The sequence below is a fragment of the Lontra canadensis genome, unplaced genomic scaffold (genome assembly GCF_010015895.1).
Source record: "Lontra canadensis isolate GAN:19392208 unplaced genomic scaffold, GSC_riverotter_1.0 scaffold57, whole genome shotgun sequence".
Lineage (NCBI taxonomy): Eukaryota > Metazoa > Chordata > Mammalia > Carnivora > Mustelidae > Lontra > Lontra canadensis.
Window position 1 is genome coordinate 7,925,745 of NW_022631051.1, and position 18,101 is coordinate 7,943,845.

Below are 18,101 nucleotides of genomic sequence, written 5' to 3' on the forward strand. Positions count from 1 at the left end.
TGTCAGACCATGGCTCAGACAATGGCATCATTTAGCTAGCAGTCACCAAGTCATACGGGGAGGTCACATGAACATTTCCTAAAAACCAAAAAGTGATTGAAAATTACTAAAATGATTTAAACAAATTATGCTACAACTTATATCACATGATTGGGAGTTTTGTAATACATAGGTTTTTAAAAAAGATTTTATTTATTTATTTGACAGCGAATACAAGCAGGGGGAGTGACAGGCAGAGAGAGTGGGGGAAGCAGTCTTCCCGCTGAGCAGGGAACCAAAGCGGGGCTCGATCCCAGGACCCTGAGATCATGAACTGAGTCAAAGGCAGATGCTTAACGGAGTCACCCAGGCACCCCTTATAATACATAGTTTTGTTTAACTAGGAATAAAAATATGTCATTTTGTATTTTTTTTTTATTTTATCTTTGAGAGACATAGAGTGCGCATGTACAGGATGGAGGGGGGAGGCAGAGGGAGAAGATCTTAAGCAGACTCTGTGCTAAGCTTGAGCTGGACTTGGGGCACAGTCTCATGACCCTGAGATCATGACCAGAGCTGAAATCAAGTCGGGTGCTTAACCTACTGAGCCACCCAGGTGCCCTTCATTTTGTATTTTGATTGATCGAGTCAAGTTTTATGGTACCAGTGCCTGCCATTTTTTTTTTAAAGATTTTATTTATTTATTTGACAGTGAGAGATCACAAGTAGACAGAGAGGCAGGCAGAGAGAGAGAGGAGGAAGCAGGCACCCTGCTGAGCAGAGAGCCCATGAGGGGCTCGATCCCAGGACCCTGAGATCATGACCTGAGCTGAAGGCAGAGGCTTAACCCACTGAGCCACCCAGGCGCCCCTGCCTGCCATTTTTTAATATCACCCTGTGTTTGCCAGACAAACATGTTTTGGTTTGGTTTGGTTTGGTTTTGAGCATGTGGTTGTTTGTTACTGCAACAGAGCTGACTAATACACAAGGGATGCCAAAGCTGTGTCCAAAAACAGGTGGGAGGGGACATGGAAGACATGTATAGTGCAAAACAGACATGTTTTCTTGAAGACGCCTACAAAATGCAGGTGCTAGTTCCAAGTTCTTTTATTTTACCAGCTGTGGTGACTTTGGCGGAGTTAACTGATATTGCTCAGATTTCATTTCTTCATCTGTAAAATGGGTATAATGTTACTTTTCCTTCCCAAGAGCAATGTTATAAGAATAAGACAAGGCTAAAACAGACTGAAAATATGAATATAAACACAGACAGTAAGGTTCTATTAAATAATGGCAGGAAGACACATAGTTCCTGAGAGCATGAAAAAAATAACAAAAATACTAATAAAAATATCAAAGGCATGTCACAAATGAGCAAAATAGTTTACAAAAACAGACACTCAGGGGCACCTGCGTGGCTCAGTGGGTTAAAGCCTCTGCCTTCAGCTCAGGTCATGATCTCAGGGTCCTGGGATCGAGCCCCGCATCGGGCTTTCTGCTCAGCAGGGAGCCTGCTTCCCCCTCACTCTCTGCCTGCCTCTCCGCCTGCTTGTGATCTCTCTCTGTCAAATAAATAAATAAAATCTTTTAAAACAAAAACAAAGTAAAAACAGACACTCAAATGAACTCAATTCATAAGACATGGGCAACAATTCCCTCAATGCTCCTCTCAAAGTTGACTCGTCTCTTAGGCTCCTGGGGAGACGAGATTTTCCTCCCTGCTGGGGCAGAGGGTCTTGCTGGGTTCGGGAGGCCCCATGATGGCAGGTTTGGTATTTTCACACCAAGCCTTCAGTGTGCGTGCCTGGCCTGCCCTGGGCCCTCTCAGGGTGATCAAGATGAGAACACGACCAGGTAACCATGACCCCTTCGGCAGGGCCCCAGAGTGAGGTATGTGGCCCAGGGCTCCCCTTGTCCCCCAGCCTGGAGCCACACGCAGAGCTGTCAGCCAGGTCGGGGGCAGAGTGGAGCGACAAGAAAAGAAAAAAAATGCCTGTTGTTCAAGCCACTGTGTTTTGGGGCAATTGATGGTGGACATCTCTCAGCAACAGCAAATGGCACCCCCAGGTGGCAGAGTCCGTGCTCGTCTTGGTTGTCTTGGCCATGGCGGGGGCCCCTTCCCTCTGCACAGCACCCCTTCCTGCTCTTCGGGTGAGACACACACATCGTTCTTTGAGGAACAGCTGGTGCTCAGCTCTCCAATGTCTGGATGGAGCTGCCAAACCCAAAACCACCCGTGTGTCGCCCGGCCCAGGCTGGTCTAGCGGCGTCCGTGGTCCTTGCCATCTAAAAAGCCCCAGAGACCAAGCCTCATGGAAACAAGAGGACGAGCACAGGGGTAGTGGAGTCGGGGCCCTCACTGCTCCCGTAGTCGCTCATGACTGTCCCCCGCCCCTTCACTCTGAGTCGCCATTGTGGACAGGGTTCAAAGCAGGAAAAACAGCCACCTTGGGCAGCTCCAGCATGGAAGGGTCTCGCACAGGGAATTAGGTGCTCACGTCAGTGGGGGGCTGGAGTCAGGGCTGCCTGAGCTCTGGTGCCCCTGATCCTCGACACACCCACTGGGTCCGAGTGGGTCTGCTGGGTGCTGCAGGGCAGCAGGAGCAAGACGAAGAGTTCTGCTTCCAAACCAGTGCCCCCACCCCGCCCCAGCATCTCGCTGGCCATGTGCCATTTGCAACCAGAGTCCTTGCCACAGGGAGGGCAAAAATTCAGTTCAATTGTCCAACCTCTCCTGAAAGGAGGGGAGTTTTAGATACCCACAAGGATTCTGATCCCCTTGTTGGGTCAGTCATGTTCCAAATAACTTCTTTTTCTTTCTTTTTTTTTTTTTTTTTAAGAATTTTAATTTGTTTATTTGAGAGAGAGAGCATGCACAAGCAGGCAGAGTAGCAGGCAGAGAGAGAAGCAGGCTCCCTGCTGAGTAAGGAGCCAGATGTGGGACTTGAACCGAGGACCCTGGGAAGATGACCCAAGCTGAAGGCAGTCACCCAACCAATTGAGCCACCCAGGTGCCCCCCCAAATAACTTTTTTTTTAAAGATTTTATTTATTTATTTGACAGAGAAAGAGATCACAAGTAGGCAGAGAGGCAGGCAGAGAGAGAGACGGAGAAGCAGGCTCCCCGCTGAGCAGAGAGCCCGATACGGGGCTCGATCCCAGAACCCTGAGAGCATGACCTGAGCTGAAGGCAGGAGCTTAACCCACTGAGCCAACTAGGTGCCCCCCAAATACCTTCTTTAAATTTTTTTAAAAAGATTTTATTTATTTATTTGATAGAGAGAGACACACAGAGAGAGGGAACACAGGCAGGGGGAGAGGGTGAGGAAGAACAGGTTTCTTGTGGAGCGGGGAGCCCTACGTGGGGCTGGAACCCAGGACCCTGGGATCATGACCTGAGCCGAAGGCAGACGATTAATGACTGAGCCACCCACGCGCCACATTCTATAAATTTTTTAATGTTTTTATCATTACAAAATAGTGATTGAGATGCTCATTATCATGATTACCCTGCAGATGAGGAAGCCTAAAATCTAGAATTTCAGTCCCTTTCTCAAAGTCCCACCAGTACCAGCCCAGAGGCCTTGATCCACCTCTTCCTGCACCCTGGGAGCCCAATTGCTGTTGCAATTGGTGGAGCACATGGACCTGGAATGGGGCTTGGCAGGTAGCAGGCATCATGAATGCCTGGGAAGGAAACATCTTTTACATTGAGGAGAAAGAAAGACGTTACAGAAATTCAATATACTGACCCATTTATTTTCCCATTTCATCCTGGAAAAGGCAAATTAAGCCTTTACTATAAATCTGCCAGGAACACAGCCTTTTCTTTCTTTTCTCAGGAAAGAAGTGGACGGTCAAGGTTTCTTTAAGAAATGCTTCCACGTGAACTTGGGTTCAGGATCTTATGTATAATCTGCATATTTTAAAAGTTTCTGTATTGCCAAAAGGGTTTTTATTGATTGATTTATAAAAAAGGATTTTATTTATTTATTTGACAAAGAGAGACACAGTGAGAGAGAGAGAACACAAGCAGGGGGAGTGGGCAGAGGAAGAAGCAGGCTTTCTGCAGAGCAGGGAGCCCGATGTGGGAGTTGATTCCAGGACCCGGGGATCATGACCCAAGCCAAAGGAAGACGTTTAACGACTGATCCACCCAGGCGCCCCTATTGATTGATTTTTAATGCTTCCTCCATTCCCGGGAACTATGAGTGAGAAAGCTCTTCCCTAACCACAGATCTGACCATGGTCCCCGGCCAATCCACGTTTCTGGAGAAAATCCCCACCTGCCCCCATGTGGCCCCAGGTTCAGCTTTCAGGCAGGGTGGGCTGAAGGGACATCCCGGGGTCTTATTACAGCTGAAGCCTGAGGCTTACACTGAGTATGTTCCCCTCTGCAGAGCCTCCTTGCTGTGCTGTCTCCTCTGACGGCACTGAGGTCTGCAGGTGGCCCGTGTTGCTGCCCCCCACACTGTGCTCCGCACTCCGCCCTGCCACCCGGGTCCTAGAGATGGCAGGGCAGAACTGCCCTTAGCTTGTTCTGGAAACAGAAAAAGAACAGAAGGGCACCCACATCATGCCCCAGCCACGACATGAAAAAGGCTTCCTTTTTCCTCCTGGTATCCTTGCGCCACAATTCCAGCGTCCCCAGAACAACAGTCAAGGGCAGGGCTGGGTATCCGCAGCTGTCTGGGCGTCACCCACCTGCTGTGGCATTCCTCGGGAGGGTTGCTGCCTGCCAGGCCCTGTTGAGAAGGCAGATGGCCACATAAAAATAGTCAGGGAGCCCTTGAGGTGCCACTTCTCCAGCTGCTCTGTTGAGTGGAAGCCAGATGAGAGAGGGGACAAGGCATGGCCTCTGTTTGAAGCAGAGGCTGGCACTCAGTGTGTCTGTCTGGTGGGAGAGCGCAGCCTCTCGCCCAGGGAGGATGAACAGGAAGGGCAGGGAGACGATCTCATTCTCCAGGAAAGCCTTGTGACCCCCCAGCTCTCCCTGGAATAAACACCAGACAAAAGAGGTCTTCCTGTTTCATCAGTTTCCAACCAATTCCATTGTAGCTGAAACACTGTTGCATTATGCCAGCAGAGATCCAGACCCTGAGCTCCCAGCCCCATTTCTTGTTTAAGAAGCTAGGATCTAGGCAATGGGGAGTTATTCATTAGCAGACATAAAGTTTCAGTTGAGCAAGATGAGGAAGTTCTAGACATCTGCTGTGCAACCTTGTATCTATAGTCAATAATGATTGAGTGCAGAGGAGCCTGGGCGGCTCAGTGGGTTAAGCCTCTGCCTTCAGCTCATGTCGTGATCCCAGGGTTCTGGGATCGAGCCCCACATCGGGCTTTGCTCAGTGGAGAACCTGCTTCCTCCAATCTCTCTGCCTGCCTCTCTGCCTACTTGTGATCTCTGTCTGTCAAATAAATAAACGAAAATCTTAAAAAAAAATAATGATAGAGTGCATGCTCTTGCTAAGAGAGTAGATTTCACTTTAAGGGCTCTTATTATACAACAAAATGAAAAAGCAGCAGTTAGAGTTGAAGAAGGAGTCACAGGGCACAAGTTACTTGGCCTCTCTCGGTCTTGGTTTCCTCCTCTGTAGCAGAGCGAATAAGACCTGTCTTGGGGGGGCGCCTGGGTGGCTCAGTGGGTTAAGCCTCTGCCTTCGGCTCAGGTCGTGGTCTCAGGGTCCTGGGATCGAGCCCCGCATCGGGCTCTCTGCTCAGCGGGGAGCCTGCTTCCCTTCCTCTCTCTCTCTGCCTGCCTCTCTGCCTACTTGTGATCTCTCTCTGTCAAATAAAATAAAATAAAATAAAATAAAAAAAAGACCTGTCTTGGGAAGGACGGCCTTAAACGAGATACGTTGCTTAAAGCACGATGCTCCCTCTTCAGAGTACTGTGGACACGGCCCCAGACATGGCTTCATCTTTCCTGATCAAGTGAGTGAGCCCTATAGCCTATATTGGGCAGTGAGTCACAGAGACATTTCAGGAGGGATAAGCTAAAGAACTGGGAGATAAGCTGTCAGGGTGGGTGGAGAGCAATGCTTTCTGAATCACCAGGCCAGCTGAGAAGTGAGGGAGGGGTTGCCACGAAATTCCTGAGGACAGCTGAGACAGCTGGGAGCGGGTGGCCCCCAGTCTGAACTGAGCTGAACCCTCCAAAGCAGTCTCTTCCTACAGAGGAGGAAGGATAAGAACGTCACATTGCTTTGGTCTGGCACTTTCAGGTCTGCGGGCATCTTCAGGTCTGTTACGTCAGGTGCTCCCAGCAAGCCTGCCAGGTGGAAAGACCCACCCCACTCCAAAGCCCCAGAGCAGCGGCCGTGGGGCTTGTTCCCTGTCTTCCCAGATGCCCTCCCCGCACACCTGCAGAAGCACCCAGGGCCATGTCCACAGCTAAGATGAAAACTCAGTCCCTAACTAGCCCCGGGGGTGGGGTGGGGCAGAGAACTAGGCACAGTTGATTATAATCAGTTGTAAACCATTCTGACTCTGCTTTTAAAACTCCATCCGAATTTATATTTAATTCTCAGGAAACCCTGGTGGACACATCTTTGTTCAGGAAGGCAAGGCTAAATTTTTCCTCATTTCCCATTATGATATTCTGGGCCCTCCCTTTAGGAAGGGGAAGCCCTCTGCACTGCAAATTTTCTTGCATTCTACTTCGTTTCCAATCATTTACTGGATGCAGGTGCCTAATGAGCCGTGTGCTGAGTGCTGCATACAGGACATCTAGTCTCTAACCTTGGGAATTTACGGTCTGGTCCAGGAGGGAAGAATTCTAGATGTGGGACACCTGGAGAATATGATCATGGAGACAGAGTGCATGATACTGGGGTTGGGGCAGACTGGAAGTTCAATGCTGACTTACCTGTCTGGTGATGTCATGTCCAATGGGAATCTAGGACCAGAAAAAGAGCACATCATCTAATTCCAACCCGGGGGTGGGGGTGATGCACATTAACTTAATTTAATCCAAGCCACAGCAGTTAATCGCAAAAACCCCAACAGTCCCATTTGTGCTTTTAGTTGGGAAAGTGTAGCAGAGCTTTAACTATTTTTCCTGGCACTGTTTCATTACATAACAGCTCAGTGAGTGATAGGAAGGGCTGGAGAAGGGATGAACAGGTCCAAACGTCCCGGACACGTCCCAGGGCAGGGAGAGGCCAGCTGACACATGCCAGGAGGAGGCGAGGGATGTGGCCTGAGGGGCTCTGACAGAGGCAGCAGGCAGAAGTCCCAAAGGTGGGAACGCCTGGGTGGCTTAGTCATTAAGTGTCTGCTTTCGGCTCAGGTCATGATCCCAGGGTCCTGGGATCTAGCCCCGCATCGGGCTCCCTGCTCAGCAGGAAGCCTGCTTCTCCCTCTTCCATTCCCCCTGCTTATGTTCCCTCTCTTGCTGTGTCTCTCTCTGTCAAATAAAAAAATTAAAAAAAAAAGGAAAAAAGAAGTCCCAAAGGTGGACGGAGCAGATTGCCAGAGTTCCAAGCAGAAGATATAGGTAGAGGTGATGCTGAGAGGAGCAGGAAGCAAGAAGGACCAGGAAGCTGCACGGGGAGAGTCTCCAGGTCCTCAGGAGGCTCAGGCTGGGGGACCCAGAGCAGAGTCCAAGTCACAGGGAGATAAAGTTCCACGGCGGGAACAAAGGGTCAAAATTCAGGGCAGCAATAAATTAAATTAGATCTTCTTTCTAGGAGTCAATGGACACAAGTTCAGACCTGTAAGATTTTTGTCACAAAAAAAATGTATCCTGGCAGGCATGCAAACGCTCATTGGATTCATCACGAACAAGATGCTAGCAACTCCGGTCGACCTCAGGAGGAGAAGGCGGGGCTCGCAAGAGGTCCCCAGGAAACCCCGGTTCCTGGGATGTGGTGCACATTAACTGGGATGTGGTGCCCGGAGGGTTGGAAGCATCATGTGGTCACCCTCACTGCTGGGGCTTCCCAGCCTTGTTGGGAGACCCCACATCTCATTAACATGGTCCCTTTGGGTCCTAGGCATCTAGTCGATTATTCTTGCGCTTTCTTGGGGCAGCGAGGGGAGGATGTGGGGAGGGGGTCTGCTCTGCCTGTGCAAATAAGTCCCATTGAGATTCTCCTTCCATGATGGTTCCCATATAACTGCCCTTCCTTACACACTTATTGGCAGACTCATTCATTCAACTTCCATCACTTTCTTCCTTAATATTAACATGAAAAAAAAATGTTTCCAAGTCATTTAATAGTAAGAATGATGGCAATCACTGTTTATGCCCAGCATATCAAGTTATGATAATTGTTTCTTTTTCTTATTTGTTGCAGAGGTTACTAAAATTTCATGACAATTATAATCAGTCGTAGCCCAGTGTTTTGGATGCAGTAAACACTCAACATTTGCTGAAGAAAAGGATGAATACATCAATGAATCATCAACACTCAAAACAGCATCCTATGACAGAAGCAGACAGAACAGAATGATGTGGCTCTGACCTTGGAGCTTTGATCCCCCAGGCCCTGCCAGGGAGCCGGTCCAGCAAGGCAGAGGGAGAGTGCCGGAGAGACGGGCATGGGTGCTAACCCCAGGGGCAGATCCGTCTGTGGGAACACATGGCGGGTCTTCTCTATATTTCTCCTTTTCCTTTTACGCATGGAGGTCTCTCTCTTCCTTTTTGTCCTCTTCCTGCCTTCTCCTTTCTCTTCCCTAATAGAACTGAACACTTACTGTTCATCAACGAGGTAAATATTTGTTTGATGACAGGAATCTATCAAAATCCTAGAGGAGAGGGGCACCTGGGTGGCTCAGTTGGTTGAGCGTCTGTCTTTGGCTTGGGCCACGATCCCAGGGTCCTGGGATCAAGTCCTGCATCAGGCTCCTTGCCCAGCGGGGAACCTGCTTCTCCCTCTGCCTGCCGCACCCCCTGCTGTGCTCTCTCTAACAAATACATAAAATCTTAAAAAAAAAAAAAAATCCTAGAGGAGAACATAGGCAGCAACCTCTGTGAACTCGGCCACAGCAACTTCTTGCTAGACTCGTCTCTAAAGGCAAGGGAAACAAAGGCAAAAATGAACTATTGGGACTTCATCAAGAAGAATGAAGAATCTTCATCAAGAAGAATATTACAGCAAGACAAACAGTCAACAAAACCAGAAGAGAACCGACAGAATAGGAAAAGATATTTGTAGATGACGTATGAGATAAAGGGCTAGTATCCAAGATCTATAAAGAACTTCTCAAACTCAACACCCAAAGAACAAATAATCCAATCAAGAAATGGGAGAGGACATGAATAGACATTTCTGCAAAGAAGACATCCAGATGGCCAACAAACACATGAAAAAGTGCTCCACATCACTCAGCATCAGGGAAATACAAATCAAAACCACAATGAGATTCCACCTCACACCAGTCAGAATGGCTAAAATTAACAAGTCAGAAAACAACAGATGCTGCCCAGAATGCGGAGAAAGGGGAACCCTCCTACACTGTTGGTGGGAATTCAAGGTGGTGCAGCCAGTCTGGAAAACAGCATGGAGCTTCCTCAAAAAGTTGAAAAATAGAGCTACCCTATCACCCAGCAATCGCTCTACTGGGTATTTACCACAGAGATACAAATGTAGTGATCTGAAGGGGTACCTGCACCCCAGTGTTTATAGCAGCAATGTCCACAAGAGCCAAACTATGGAAAGAGCCCAGATGTCCAGATGTCCATCGATAGATGAATGGATAATACACACACACACACACACACACACACACACACTCATAATGGAATATTACTCAGCCATCACAAAATGAAATCTTGCCATTTGCAACGATGTGGATGAAACTAGATGGTATTAAGCCCAGCGAAATAAGTCAGAGAAAGACAATTATCATATGATCTCACTCATATGTGGAATTTAAGAAACAAAACAGGATCGTAGGGAAAGGGAGGGAAAAGTAAAACAAGATGAAATCAGAGAGGGAGACAAATCCTAAGAGACTCTTAATCATAGGAAACAAACTGAGGGTTGCTGAAGGGGCGGGGGTAACTGGGTGATGGGCCTTAAGGAGGGCACGTGATGTAATGAGCCCTGGGTGTTATATACGACAGATGAATCACTGTACTCTACCTCGGAAACTAATTATGCACTATATGTTAATTAATTGAATTTAAATTTTAAAAATAAATAGGTAATTAAGTATTTCTCTTCCTCTCTCACACACACAACCTTATAAATCACACAATCACTTAAATCAATTTCTGTTTCATTTAACATAAATTTTTTACAGCCCTATGACTGCAACAAAACAAAGTTGTCATCTGCAGTTCTAGAACTGAGAGATTAATGCGTTTATATGGTACGTACTTGAAGACAAACGTGCTGAGTGCCTGCTCTTGGGCAACCTTCTCATTAAAGTAAAGACCTTTACATCCCCAGTACATAATCTGCCCAACAATCGGATAAGCCTGGAGTTATACCCCCCATTTCTCCAGGTGGCAGAGTGGAAACTAAATTTATTCTGTCCAATCTCAAAGCTCCACAAGGCACCATTTCTAGCCACCACACTTTATTAGCGGGACAGTTTTCTGCTCTAACATTCCCAAGGAGAGGATACTGCAGAAGTCACGTAGAAAGGGACAGAGAACACTTTGCACATGAAACTGTCAGGGGTGGTCCGCATAGGACGGATGTGAGTAAAGTGGCCCAGTGGGGTACACAGACTTTTATTGGAGTGACTCCCATCACGTTAGGGCTAACTCCAGGTAGAGGTGGCAGAAGTGTCCTTCCCTTTCTCAGGGACAGGCTGGGGGCCTCCCAGAGGCCACCTCCAACTAATCAGGGCAGGACCCCATATCTTCATTCACACACACACCAGACCTCAAGCCCCTGCCAGCTGAGCCTCTAAGGTATTTCTTCTTTAAGGGAAAAGCACAGGCTTTGTCTCTCTCTCAAAGAATTCCAGGCATCCAGAGACCAGGAGAGGAGGTCTGGGGGTTAGTGAGGATCTCCCTCTTCAAAAAGATTCTCAGCCTCAGATTGCAATGAGCTCTTTCCTGCACTGTTCCTCTCTGCCTCTCTTCTGGAAAGAGGGCTAACAATCCTCTGAATCATAGCATTTGCTCCAGTGATTCCACTTTTACGGACGCATCTTCAGTTCTAAGTTCAAAAACATTTCATGCACAAAGATGTTTGTTGAAGCATTATTGACAGTAGCTGGAAACTGGAAACAGCGTGGATAGCCAAACAGAAGGGAATAATTAGAATATTCTATAAAATGCTGTGCAGTCGTTAAGGATGGTCTTTATGGAGGCGCCTGGGTGGCTCAGTCATTGTGTCTGCCTTCTGCTCAGGTCATGGTCCCGAGTCCTGGGATCGAGCCCATCATTGGGCTCCCTACTTAGCAGGAAGCCTGCTTCTCCCTCTCCCACTCCCCTTGCTCTCGCTGTCTCTGTTTCTGTCAAATAAATAAATAAAATCTCAAAAAAAAAAAAAAAAAGGTTGGTTCTTATGGAGCACCATACAAATGTGAAAAAGATACACCTTCAAAGTTCAGTGTTTCAAAGCCCACGGGCCACACGAACCTAATTAAGTTTAAGAAAACTGGTTGTAGAATAAGACTGCCAGGACCGGTTCCTGGAAGGGAGGAGGTGGGTGATGGGGATTAAGGAGGGCACTTGTGATGAGCATTGGCGGTTGTATGAGGTGAGAAATCATTAAATCCTACACCTGATACTAAAATTACACTATACGTTAATTAAAAAAAAAAAAAAGACTGCCAGGAAATGCATCCACATGTTAATTAATTAATTAATGGTGTTTTGGGGGTTGGATTTTGTTTTTTGTTTACTTTTCAGTTTTTTCCAACTTTTGTGAAGCTTGTCTATTACCACCCCACCCCTTTTAAAAACTGTGGTTTAAAAAAAGGGCACAACATAAGATGTACCATCTTCACTATTTTATTTTTTTTATTTTTTTATTTTTTAAAGATTTTATTTATTTATTTGACAGACAGAAATCACAAGCAGGCAGAGAGGCAGGCAGAGAGAGAGGAAGGGAAGCAGACTCCCTGATGAGCAAAGAGCCCGATGCGGGGCTTCGATCCCAGGACCCTGAGATCATGACCCGAGCTGAAGGCAGCGGCTTAACCCACTGAGCCACCCAGGCGCCCCCCATCTTCACTATTCAGCACATTCACAGTGTTGAGCAACAGATCTCCAGAATGTTCAACTTGCAAAACTCATCTACTAGTGTTTAATGGGAAAATAATATAACGATTATTTTAAAAAATATAAAGTACGCAAGGCTAGCCTTGAACGTCGTCCTGATTCAGCTGGTTTTACAAATCCCTGGATGGAGGCGCCTTTCCTACCTGTCTCTGGCCTCCAGCCTAAGTCACCTGGCTGGAACATTCCGGAGCCCCTTCTCCCCGGGGCAGCTCCCCATCAGGGCCTCTGCCCCTCTCAGCACTTCTCTCCCCTCCTCCATAGCGCCTGTGTGTGCTGGGGCCTCGGGGCCTCACACCACAAACCCTGCAGTGTGTGTGGTCAAGATAAGGGGTAAGGGGGAGAGAGAATGAGGGAAAGGTCCCCTGAGTGTGTTCTCGGGGTGCCAGGGGACCCCTGGATGTTTGGACTCCAGGCCTTTGCATCTGGTCACTCAACCCCTTCATGTTGCTGAGGAAGAAGCTGAGACTTGAAGGTCATATCGGGGATCGGAGCCCAGGATTCTGTCACCTCACACAGAGCCCTTCCTTCTAGAACAGACTGAAGACTGTTATATTAGGCACAGTATCAGAGAAAATGGTCAGCGTTGGAGCTGATTCCATGACTGGGAAAATACAAAGTTAGGTTGGGCTGGGTAAAGCCATCTGACTACAGCAAGACATGCTGCCATTTTTGCCACATTGCCACACAACAGGGCAACACTTCCATTACCAGCAGGTGGCTGTCAGGTTATATTTGTTACAAAGTTGATTTGCTATACTCAGTTCTAATGCATGAATGTTTATTCTTCATTGTGTACTTTATGGATATATGCTCACTGTTTTTGTTTTTTTTTTTAAGATTTCATTTATTCATTTTAAAGAGAAAATGAGAAAAAACAGGGGGAGAGGCAGAGGGACAAAGAGGCTCCCCATCAAGCTGGGAGCCTGACTGTGGGGCTCAATCCCAGGACCCAGAGATCGGGACCTGACCGAGGGCAGACTCCCAACCTTCCAAGCCACCCAGTCTCCCTGCTCATTACTTCCCTAGAAGGAGGTGAAATGGGACAACCAGGTCACATTTTAGATCAGCTGGCTCTTGTTTAAGTTAGGAAAGGTGCTAATCAGTCACAGGATATGAGAGCTGCAAGGGAATTTATTTTTTCTTTTTTTTTTTTTTAAGATTTTGTTTATTTATTTGACGGAGAATACAAGTAGTCACAGAGGCAGGCAGGGAGAGAGGAGGAAGCAGTCTCCCTGCTGAGCAGAGAGCCCACTGCTGGGCTAGATCTCAGGATCATGACCTGAGCCAAAGGCAGAAGCTTTAACACACTGAGAGACTCAGGTGCCCCCTGCAAAGGAATTTTAAGATGACCTGGTTAACTCTGGCTGATGAGGAAACGGATTTTATTTAAACCCAGGACCTCCAGGATGCAGGGTTAGGAGGCATAGTTAACTTACCGATTCATTTCCCACCTAGACCAGGACAGGCTGCCGGCAGCCCCACCCCATAGGGGCTCCCCGTGGCACTCCAGAGCGTACGGCATTCCATAAAAATATAGATATTCTCCAATCACACATCCCAAACCGGTCTTGTCTAGCAATGACCTATAAAACTGGATCTTTATTTTTGTTCCCAAGCCAAAACAAAAGCGGCTGGAGGGGGAGCACCGTGGATGGGCGCCATCACGTCACGTGACCATCCCCATCCCCACTGCCCCCGTGAACCCGATCATGGAAATTCCGAGTGGGGTGGGCTGGGGGCTGTGTGCGCGCATGCGTACATGTGTGTGTGCGTGCGTGCGTGGGCTGGGCCCAGCCACCTGTCCTTTGGCGCTTCTCTTAGCCATCCCTCTACCTTCACGGGGCAGCGTCTGTAGGTTCCTGGCTCCCAAACCAGCAGGGCTCCTGCACACATGGCCCTTGAGTTACTGTTGGGGAGCTGGGGTTAGAGCCAAAGGAGCTGCGCCCCCAGCTACCCCGCCAACATCACAGGGGCTCTAGAGTGAATGGTGATTCGCCTCCTCCCTCTCTCTTCTTGCTTGACGCAGAGGGGAGAGAGACGGTGCCCTGTTTTCAAAGACCTCCCGCCTTTGGAAGCCCTTCTTGGAGGTCCTTTTCCTCCCTTAGAGGCCCTGTTTCTCAGTCGCGTGGAACTCTCTGCTCATCCATCCCGTCTCTGTGCCCCGGGGAAGGGACAACAGCCACCACCATACTCTAGGAGGCAGCTTTTTACCAGCAGATACTGAGACTGTGGTCAGGCTGTCTGTGCCCTCTGTTCACTGGGCTCCTTCATGCATTGGTACTTCCCCGCCCCCATCCCTTCATTTGAGAAGTTGACAAACCTATAGAAAAGTAGAAAGGCCAATACAATAATCAAATGAACACCTATTGCCAAACATGTTGCCACAGACAAGACGGTCTCTGCCTTGGGCGGTACTGCTCTAGGCATGGCTGCTGGGATGTGCCCACACCACTGTTTCAGCAGCCAGGACGGGAGAAGGCCCCCTCGCAAACGTCCCAATCTGCTTCCAGGGCCACCTCCCCACCCCATGGTGGACGGTGACACTGATGTGCACAAAAGGATGGCTGTGTGGGGGCGGAGGGGGGTGCTGGGGTGCTCACAGGAACACAGGAGGCCTGTCCCATCGTGGGATGCAGTTGGAGGGGGAGAGACAGGGGGCAAGCTGAGAGCTGGGGCTGGAGGCTGGAGCCCTCCCCACTCTACTGCCACTCCTGATGCGCACCCCCGAGGCGTCTGAGAATCCTATGTTGGAACCTGGCCTGCCAGACAGGAAAAGGCAGGACAGAATGAACTCTTTAAAACTTTTGTAGGCTTAATTTATAACTACTACATCAGGCACAGGTGTCCTGTTGCTCCAGCCCCATCATGGTGAGGGCCTTAGCCATGGAGGCTGGGATACTGTCACCCACTGCCAGCGAGGTGACGCCCACTCTGAGCGTCGGTTTTCTCATCAGCACTAACATCTGCCTTGGAGAGATGTTGTGATGATTCTATAAATTCTGTAGAAAAGCGTGTGGACGTGAGCCTAAGTCACCTTAGTTACTCGCCCTCCTGACGTGGACGGTAGGCCGGTCTACAGGGAGTGTCCATCAGAAACTCCACTAAATCAACTTTCCCCCATTGAATCCTATTACCAGCCAGGTTCCTGAAGCCACTGACACCTACTTTCTGGTTCCTTCAAATACCTTGGATGCAAATCCCCACCCAAGGACTAGCATTGAAAACACGGTTATTGCCACAAACCACCAAAGCTGCGGAAGAAGACACTTTTCTTTAAGCTACTTAGTGGCTTGATTCCGCAGGGGCTGTGGGACCAGAGTTGAGCAAAGACTCCCCCAGGAACCCGAGGCCTTCCACTCCCCCACCTCCCGACACTGGACTCAGTGCCAGGAGACAGAAAAGGGGAACATGTACTTGGAGTCAATAATTAAATGGAACAGTGGCCACAAAGAGCCTAAGCAAGGGTGCCAGCTACTCTGAAGAGGACAGCCGGGTCACCTCAGGCTGAAAGTGATGGTGGCATGTGGGCAAGGCTGTGGCCTCAGGCATTGAGAAAGTGCAGGAGGGGACCAGGGCCAGGGACACAAAGGTTAAAGAAAATAATCCTTAACATCGGAAACATTTGGAAAACTCCAAAAGAAAAAAACCTTTCAAGTTCTCTGCCTCTTTCCAACCATACACTTGTGAGGACTTCCCCAAGGTTTCCTTGTATCTAAAAAGAAACTGCTGGTGCAGGTGAGGGAGCGTTGTCCCTTCCTCTTTGGGTAGCATTTCCCTTTGGCCTGGGAGGGGGCACAGTCCGGCCTTTCCAGAGTCTCCCCACCTAAAGTGCTCACACAGGGAAACTCATGCAGAAGTCTTTGGTGGATGTACATTCCAAACGAAGGTGCCACAGAACCAGAGCCCCTAGGATAATCCTTTCGCTTTACACATGAATAAACTGAAGCCCAGAGAACTGGAGTGAACACAGAGCTAATTGGAAACAAAACCAGAATTGAATTCCAAGTCACCCTGACTCACCAGCCAGTGGTCATTCCTTTCTACCACACAACACGGCCTGGAAGAGGGACTGTCACTCCCCGAGGGCCTAATTCATGCCCAGAAGTAACCTTGATTACCCCTGGCATGCCTTAAGTGTCTGCCATACGGGTACAGGAGTGAGTGAGCCCTGCCAGCTAGAAGTGTCCATAGGAGTGAACTGGAGAGAGTTCGAGGTGTGTGGGTGTCCGTGGTGGGCATGCCTATGGAGAGGGCTGGCAGCAGAGGGGCCCAGGCTGGGTGGGGCAAACAGAGGGGGTGGGGGCAGAGCCCAGAGAGCCCAGATGCCAGCCCCTAAAATGAGGACTGTGTTACCTGCTGGAAGGTGAGAAGGGAGCAGGTGCCCAGGAGGGACTGTTCAGAAAACATGGGGAAGCGGGAGGACTGGAGTTCAGAGAGAGGTCAGGGCTGTACCATGTTATAAAAGAAATACGGAGCCATGACTTGCATAGGCAGAGTTGTCTCCAAGTCCCCAGAGAGGGCTTAGTTCGTTCTGCTGAATTGGCCTGCCTTTCCGTGGCCCCTGGAGGAGAGAGAGGCCCCTGTGATTAAACTTTCCCTCTAGCGTCCTCACTCGTCCTGCATTTAAAGAACGGGCACACAGGTACACCTCGCTCGGAAGAGCAAAAGGGACCCCCCCCCCCCGCACCCAGGAGTAGGGAAGGTGAAGGGGCCAGCAGAGGTCGAAGGCAGCCCTCTGCTCCTCCTGGGGCCAAAGAGCTTTTTCATCCCTGACTCCCGATGGAGAGGCTGCGTAGACAACTGTGAAGGCGTGTGCGTGCGTGGGTGTGCGCGCGCGCGTGTGTTCGCTGTCGGATCCAGCCAGGGATTCACTTTAACTAAATCCCACTACAAAAGATTCCGGGTCGTCGGAAGCGAATGGTACGTGTATTCCGAGACGCACAGGCAGGAAAGCAAGGCCTTAAGAGCCAATGCCCTAGGTTCAGTGAGGAGGGCGAGTGTCAGAGTCACGCCGAACACTCCACTTTCGTGTCCCAAAGCCCGTCTCCCTGCAGGGTTTGCCCCGCAGCGCGGGCGGGGAGCTGGGGCGGGGGGCGCGGGGGGACTGTGAACACCCACCGCTGCCAAGCGCTCCGGCCTGGCCCCGCCGGGCTCCGGGTGGGCCCCCGCCTGCCCACGACGGCTCAGCGGGAAGGGTCTCCCTCCCGGGAGGGTCAGCAACGGGGGTGTGAGCTGCAAAATGGGGACGGCGACAGGCCAGAACCGTGTCCTTCCCGTCCGCTTTCCCACTTTGAAAGTCCCCAACGTCTAACCCTATCTCCGCCCCCAAACCCGCTTCAGTAGGCTCTTTTCCCGGCCTGACTTCCCCAGCAAGGGGTCCTCAGTTCCTCTTTCTGTTCTCCCTCCTGGGACAGAACCGCGTGGAAGCGGCCCCGGGAAGATGGCCCAGGGGGAGGCGAGCCGAGGTGGGGCGCCGGCAGCGGGGTGCCGGGGGCGCGAGGCCTGGGGCGGGGAGGAGGAGCGGAGGCCAGGAGAGAAGGGAGGCCCAAGGCCCGCCAGGACCGGAGGAGGCGCGGCCCGGGCGGGCGAGGCCCGGGGGTGGGGGCTCCGGAGGCTCTGAGGGGAGCGGGGGCGGAGGGGGCGCGGCCGGGGAGGGCGAGGCCCGCGGCCATTGGTCGGGCTGCCAGGATCGGGGGTGGAGAGCAGGCAGAGGGTCGAGTCCGGGGAGCGCGCCGCGGGCCCACAGTCTCCGCAGCGGTTCGAAGAGCCAGTTCCCTGAGCGCAGAGCCGGCGCCCGCCATGAGGGAGATTGTGCACATCCAGGCGGGCCAGTGCGGGAACCAGATCGGCACTAAGGTGGGCGTAGCACCGGGCTCCCTGAGGGTGGGCAGCGAGCAGGCCTAGGGTGTCGGGGCTTGACCCCTCGGTGCTGG

The 18,101-nt window shown here is 50.3% G+C and overlaps 1 protein-coding gene and 1 long non-coding RNA gene across 3 annotated transcripts in view; one reads left to right on the plus strand and one right to left on the minus strand.

Annotated features, from left to right (window-relative positions):
* LOC116878384 overlaps positions 1-18,101 on the minus strand; it is an 18,475-nt gene continuing 374 nt past the window's right edge. The window contains exons 2-4 of one of the 2 annotated variants that reach the window (XR_004384840.1): positions 16,522-16,729; positions 6,847-6,876; positions 1-78 (exon numbers count right to left, since the gene is read on the minus strand). This is a non-coding gene — a long non-coding RNA (uncharacterized LOC116878384). The remainder of the gene's footprint in view (positions 79-6,846; positions 6,877-16,521; positions 16,730-18,101) is intronic. The other variant, XR_004384841.1, reaches the window with a different exon arrangement.
* TUBB6 (tubulin beta 6 class V) overlaps positions 17,910-18,101 on the plus strand; it is a 16,538-nt gene continuing 16,346 nt past the window's right edge. The window contains exon 1 of the mRNA XM_032875788.1: positions 17,910-18,024. Coding sequence (XP_032731679.1) covers positions 17,968-18,024 — 57 coding nt within the window. The 5' untranslated portion in view covers positions 17,910-17,967. The remainder of the gene's footprint in view (positions 18,025-18,101) is intronic.